This window comes from Monodelphis domestica, chromosome 6 (assembly GCF_027887165.1).
Source record: "Monodelphis domestica isolate mMonDom1 chromosome 6, mMonDom1.pri, whole genome shotgun sequence".
NCBI lineage: Eukaryota > Metazoa > Chordata > Mammalia > Didelphimorphia > Didelphidae > Monodelphis > Monodelphis domestica.
This window is the reverse complement of record NC_077232.1, coordinates 24,370,147-24,377,751: the sequence shown is the minus strand read 5'-3', so window position 1 is coordinate 24,377,751 and position 7,605 is coordinate 24,370,147. Positions and strand designations below refer to the sequence as shown.

The window sequence follows — 7,605 nt, the reverse complement described above, 5'->3', positions numbered from 1 at the left end:
TGTTAATAAAATCACCACATTTACCAGAATGACAGTATAATATTCCATATTTGACTTTATTACTTCATAAATTAAAATTTTTAAATGTGAAATTTGAAACTAGATGACCTTCCAGATTCCCAGGCTAAAAATCATCCCACCAGGATTTTGCCTAATCATGTATATCCAAAAACAAAACCCCAAAATTATTGGAATCCCTTTGTGTGTGAAATGTATATGTGTGTGTATATATATATATATATATATATATATATATATATATAAGTGCTTCTCATCTAGTTATATTCTATATACACTAAAGTCATTGGCAAGAGCCTATTGAATTCCCTAAAACTTGGTTTTTATTCATCCTTACATTGAAATCACTCTCCTCCAAGTTACTTTAGATCTCTTAATTAACAAATCCAATGACTTTTTCCTCAGTCCTTATTTCCACTAAATTTTCTGTATCCTTCGAAACTTTTCATCATTTCTTTCTTCTCTGGAGATCTTTTAGAATACCACACACTCCTGGTTTTCCTCCTACTTTTCTGACTACTCCTTCTTTGTTTTCTTCACTGAACCCTCCTCCATATTATACCAACTAAATATAGGTATCTCTTACGGTTCTATGCTGGTTCATCTTCTCTTCTCCCTCTATAATATGGCACTTAATGATCTCATCTACTTCAATGAATTATCTAATCTATAATTCATGCTTCATTCCCCTTGTTGACCTCCAATCTCACATTTCTATGTGCTATTAAATGATTTCTTTTGGCATTCAAAGCCCTGCCTGGTCTAGTCCTCTTTTATTTTTCTAATCTCCATATTTGTTGCTCCATGCCATTGATTTTTATGATCCAGTAACAACAGCTTCCTAGCCATTCCACAAACCAGATAAGCCATCTCTTGGTTCTGGGTATTCCCTCTCACTATACTACATACTTGAAATTATCTGCCTTCTCTGACTATCTCTCAGTTTCTTAATTCCAATTGCTTTCCTTTCTTAATTATATCCTAATTATCATATATATATGTATATATATATATATATATATATATATTTCTAAGTGTGTGTGTGTTTAGGTCCTTGAAAAAAGGTTTTAGTTTATATCTTTTTTATATACTTATTGCAATTATTGAAGCATAGTAATTGCTTAATAAATGTTTGTTAATTTAGTTGTTTCCTTTATCTTTTCCTTTGAATATGCTCTTCCCTTTTAATTCTACTGACTTTAATAATGTCTATAAATTCTTACTTCATTTTGACTTACTTAACTTTATATTTTGATTAGCCAATATCTCCTTTACCAGATAAATTTATCGAATTTCCCTTCTTTGAAGATTTATACTTCATAACAATGCTGTAAATCAAGACAGAAAATAAGAATAAAACTTAACATAGTAAAATTTAATAATACATTGACTGAGTGTAACATTATAATATTACAAAACCAGAGTTGCCAAACTATTAAAAAAATAAAACAGTTAATATGCTTAAATGATCTATGAAGCAAGACTTGGACCCACACAAATTATCACTCTTTGTAGCACATAGCAAGGCTCATATCCTCACTGAAGCTTTCTCTTATTACATCAAGACATAATGCTGTCTCCTATCCTAAAATATTATTAAAATAGGACTCAAATCTAAAACTTCTGTGTCTCAGTACAGACACCAGAATCATATTTTAATTGCCTCAATACCTTTTTGTGAATTACTCCTACTCTTGGATAATGCCATGTTTAATAAAATCACCAATACAAATATTCTTTCTTACAAATTAAGGTAATGTTTATTACAACTCATGTAAGCATTTTAAAATATTTATACAAATAAAGTGTTGATTGTGGAGGTAAAAATGCTACTCTCACAATTTAGGTCTATAATACCTGCCCATTTCATTTAGGATCTCTAATAGAGGATTTCTATATACCAGAGAAACAGTATAATTATAGATAACTGTGTTGGAGTTTGAATTTGGTAAAAACTCTCTACATATATCACATCATTGAAAATCAAAATATAGTAATATAATGGATATACAGCAGACTTCTTAATGATGAAGACATGGATAAAAATCCCATCTTTGAAATATACTAGGCTGTGTGAAACTGGAAAAATACTATCTGTCATGAATTAGTAGAGGGAATAAATCCTAACTGGGCATTTCTTACACAAAGGAAATCACACATCTGTACAAAGTAACAATAGTCCTACAATATAGATAATAAAGTCAGAGTTATCACGTGCTTTATTGCTAGCAAAACTGTGTAAAGTTGATATATGATACACTGACTACTCTAGAACTTGTCATTTTAAATTTCTGACCACTATATAGGTGTTAGAGATATAAAGATGCAATCTCAGATTCTTAATTCTATTTTCCTAGTTTTGACTATTATTATTCATGTATATACACATATGAATTTTTATACAATTAAATGTGTAAATGTTTGCTTAGAGTTTCACTTTTCAAAAAATATTTAGACTGAAATATGGGTTTGACCAAGTTAACTCTTAGATTCGTTTTGAATTTTGAGGTTTAATTTTTAAATACATATTTAATAATATTGCAATTTCATTTATACTTAAAGTAGCTGAAGTGGATCACCTGTGAAGAAATGAATTTACACTTCAAATTCCCAGTGTCCCAGGAAAATCTCCAGCTCCATGAGACAATAGCAATATATATTAAGAACAAATTTTATTTTTCACTTTTTCCAGAGCCCCTTTCACATCTTTGTTTCTTAAACTATAAATAAGAGGGTTCAACATGGGAATGACAGTAGTGTAAAACAATGAAGTTATTTTGTCTTGGTCTAATGAATAAGCAGAACTTGGTCTGAAATACATAAAAAGAATAGTTCCCTGGAAGATTGTGACAACAGCTAAATGAGAAGTACAGGTAGAAAATGTTTTCCATCTGCCCTCAGTGGAGTGGATTTTCAACACAGAGAGGATTATATAACAATAAGAAATGAGGACTGCTGAAACAGTGACCATTTCAATAAAACCAAAGACAGTGAAGATCATTAGCTCATTGACATATGTATCAGAACAAGAGATTAACAAAAGAGGAGGAATATCACAGAAAAAATGATTGATCTCATTGGACCTGCAGAAATTCAGCGTAAAGGTTAAAGTTGTATGTAGCAGGGCATCCATCATCCCTACCATGTAGACACCAGCAATCAACAAGTAGCAGACCCGGCTAGACATGTTTACTGTATAAAGCAAAGGGTTACTTATTGCCATATAGCGATCAAAGGCCATTACTGCTAACAGTAGGCACTCAGAATCTGTAAATGTACAAAAGAAATAGAATTGCAGAGCACAACCAATGAAGGGAATGGATTTGTCCTCAGCAAAGAAGTCTACCAGCATCTTGGGGCAAATAGCTGTAGAGTAGCAAAGGTCACAGAAGGACATGTGGCTGAGGAAGAAATACATAGGCAAATGGAGTTGAGGGTCTACCCATATTAATATGATCATCCCAATATTTGTTATGAGAATACCCAAATAAATTATGAGAAAAAGAACAAAGAAGGCCATATTTAGTTCAGGATCATTGGTAATGCCTAAGAGGACAAATTCAGTTGGAGTGGAATAATTCTTGTCCATTATTTCTGCTTTGTTTTTTCCTGTCTTCCTGTGAATAGGAAATAGGTAGGTAAAGTAAATGGATTTTCACTCTTTTGTATCAATAATAAGTAAAAGGTTTTTGGATTCTTACTCATCTGTTATGTGATGACAGATAGCTCCTCTTCATTAGTTATTAATGCCAAAAAAGACATCAAACTTCATCCTATAGAAATGAGATAATGCAAAACAGAGAAGGAAACAAAGGCATAAAGATGCTTTGTTATTATAAAAGGATTAATGACTTTTACAAATCATTAGCAGAAGTTCAGTAGTATTTCAAGTGTACCTTCATAAAAAAAAAGTTGAGACATTCAAAATGAGAGAAAGAAAGAAAGGGGGAGAGAGAGAGAGAGAGAGAGAGAGAGAGAGAGAGAGAGAGAGAGAGAGAGAGAGAGAGAGAGAGAGAGAGAGAGAGAGAGAGAGAATTATAACTTAGTAGCTGAAAAAATTATACAAAATGGAAGGTGGGATCAGAGGGCTTAAGGGATGGACATGTAAAATATTCAAAAAACTACATGTGAGCTTAAAAGATTATTCATGTGAAGTTTTGTGAAAATTACCAATAAATCTCAGTATCAGTTCAATTTAACAAGAATTTTTTTTTATAGTTGATATATATTTGTCTTAGGCAATGGCTCAGAATGTGCATAGAAATACCCTTAAATCATCCCTCTGCCACAGTGTGTCTGTATGGCTAAAAGAAATGCAAGTTTTCTCAACTATAAAATACTAATTCATATGATGTTTGTCATGAGGATCAAAATAAAAGTAATTGTTTTGAAAATTTCATTAAACTGTTACTTTCCATTTAATTTAACAAATATTTATAAAATGCCTATACTATATATATATATATATATATGTCAAGAAGCCTTGATATCTTGCTAGATACATAGATACATAGATAGATAGAAAGATAGATAGATAGTAAGATAGATAAATAGGTAGCTAGGTAGATAGGTAGATATAGTCGTTCTGGTCTCAGACTTAGATAAACCTTGTTTCAAGTTTTACCTTTGCTTCATAATGGCTGTGTTATCCTGAATCCACTCACAAGATCTAGACATCTCCCTTAGATAAAAATTTGAAGAGCAAATTCTGGTCTTCATTGATGCCAGTAGTTACTTCTTTGAAAAATCCCCTCTTTATGAAACATAAAGACTCTAGTCTATAAACATGCAAAAATGGGCACTTCAAAAATCCTATGGGGCAGCTGGGTATCTCAGTAGATTGAGAGCCAGGCCTAGAGATGGGAAGTCCTAGGTTCAAATTTGACCAAAGACACTTCCCAGCTGGGTGACCCTGGGCAAGTCACTTGACCCCCATTGCCTAGCCATTACCACTCTTCTGCCTTGGAGCCAATACTCAGTATTGACTCCAAGGCGGAAGTTAAGGGTTTAAAAAAAATCCTAGTTGCAATTTTTTTATTCTTCTTTTTTCATGAAAATCATAAGTTTATTTTCTTTCAGATCCACATAGAAGAGATCTTACAATAGTCCTGAAAGCCTTTCAATAGTTTTAATGATATTTTTATGATTCAGCACCCTGTCAAGTATTGGAAATTTCATCAGTTATTTAAAAGATTAACAGTTTGTCAATTGGTGTCAATTTTAGTACTTGTGGTTATCTATGTTCATGAGATAGGTATGTCGAATATGATGGGAGAGGAAATCATGTATGTGTGTATGTGCATATATACAGACACATACATGCACACTCTCACTTATGTGTTGAGACATGGAACAAGAATGTGAATGATAAAAAGAAGAGCTAGAGAAAGTGGAAAAGTAATGCTTTTATTATTTTTTAAGTCTCAGCAGGAAAATGTGACATATGACCCAACTTAACACTTGTAACAAACTTTTAGAAGGAATTTTCCAACTACTTTTTGATGTAAGCAAAACTTTAATATTCATTATGTCTAAAAGAGAAAATGCCTCAGTGATACCCATCTTAAAGAGCAATATCTAAGAATTATATTAATTTCTCATTCTGAGAAGGTGAATTCTCATTCTACGGAGATAAACACTATCTCTGATATTTGGTACTACATTCTGCCATCACAGTTATAAAGCTTTAAGGAAAGGAAAATTAGTCACATATCTCTGAAACTCTCAAAACTCTTGTGTGTCTTCTAGTACTGTTCACCTTGTCCTGTAAATGCATCCCTTTAAGACTTCATAAACATACCTGTCCAAAGAATATCCACATACCTTGTATAATTGGCTCAAGAGGTGGGATTCATTTTTTAAAATTTAGCGACATTTGAAATTTATAGCTCGGAAACCTCTGAATTATCTCTATGCTATTGTGTAAACTCCTACCTAATTAACCTGAAGGGAAAACTCATTAGTCATCTCCTCCTTGAATTATACATTGCCTCAGACAAAGGTGGGAAGTTCAATTGGAGACACATTTAGATTTTTATTCCCAAAGTGTTTTCTCAACTTGGTGGAATATATTGAAGGAAATCTCAATTCATCTTATCTTTACAAGTTGGTGATGGAGGGTGTAGGGCAAAGAATTTATCGAAGGAAAGAATGGTGTTTAGGGTTAAAACTTTTTCAAATGATTATGAACCATTGTATATTCAAATTCGCATCTTCATTTGGAATTCTCGAATTTAACTTCACACAAATTTATTATGGCATTGAAGTATGAAATTTGGATTTAATACATTTTATTTATTATATTTATTATTATTATTTTATGTTATTACATTCAAAATAAAAATTCTCTGATTTTAAAACAAATATGAATAAAATACTTGGATCTCATTATTTAAAATCCAACTTTCTTTTTAAATGTAAATTACTTTGGTAGTTAAAGAAGGAAGAATGAAATATATTTTTTTACTATCAAGAAATGGAGAAGATAAATATATATATAATTTGCAAACTCATTGAGAAAAAGCAAAGATAAGATCATAATAAAGTTTATGTGATAAAAAAGCATCAGGAAAAGTGTATATAGATTGGACTTGTAAAAATAAGGAATTTATGGAAAAATTAATATTTTTTTGCATTCAGAGAAGGAATGATATCAATAAATCAATATTTATATTATATATATATAAAGTATGTATACTGGAAAAAGAAATATGATGAGAGGGAATTAGTAAATAAAATTGTTTGGCTACATTATAGAGAATTTAAAGGAGACTTGGATTCAGTAAGGCTACACATAAGTGATTTTGATGGAGGGTACAGATATTTGTAGATAAGGTCTTATTATATTTTCAGGCCTTGCCAGTCTACTAAAATATGAATATTTTTAAAGGTAGAAATCTTAGCAAAGACAGAGAAGGTAGGACTCTGCATAATACTAATATTTCAGACTGTTTCAGCCAATTCAAAATTTTCCAGTGAAATCTCTTTGCTGTCATCCATCCAGATTGAAGGAACAATAATAACCAAAACATCCCCAACAAAGTTAAAATACCCAAAGTCAATTAGTTCATTTAAAACTAAAATAGGGTAATTCCTGGTTATACTTTAATGCTTATATAAATAGTATTTATTAACCTCACAGTAATGCCTTTGCAAAAGCTTTCATCGTCATTGCAGTACCATATCAAATCTTTAGGGACTTTTGGTCACTTGGATTCTTATGTCAAAAAATCCTCTAAAGCATTCCATAAATTCAATAAATTGTCACCAAGGTATGAAGATGAAAACAGAGTTATTGATTCAATCTGGGCTAGTGGAGATATTAATGCTTCCAATTATTCTGGAAAGAAATTTTGAATTATACACATTTTATAAGTGATATATTAACTTTTTTCTGTTCTATCACTGCGAGGCCCATCCCACTATGGAATAAATGAAAAATATAATGGGACTATATGTACAGCAATCCTTATATTAGTCAATTGTAGTATTAAAAATTAGAGCCAAGACAATGCCAACTGCCTGGGAAATAGCTGAATAACTTGTGCCTTAGGAATACAAAGTGAATGGGGTATATTTTCAAAGAGA

General features: G+C 31.4%; 1 protein-coding gene across 1 annotated transcript; it reads right to left on the bottom strand.

The window, feature by feature from the left end:
* Positions 1-2,677: 2,677 nt before the first annotated feature.
* On the bottom strand, positions 2,678-3,607 carry LOC100021310 (olfactory receptor 5W2-like). Its single transcript, XM_001373463.3, has one exon. The coding sequence runs from the start codon at positions 3,605-3,607 to the stop codon at positions 2,678-2,680; it is 930 nt and encodes a 309-aa protein (XP_001373500.3).
* Between the last annotated feature and the right edge of the window lie 3,998 nt (positions 3,608-7,605).

What these genes read in the sequence shown, in the direction of transcription:
- LOC100021310 (XM_001373463.3), bottom strand. Translation starts at nt 3,607, where the DNA reads ATGGACAAGAATTATTCCACTCCAACTGAATTTGTCCTCTTAGGCATT.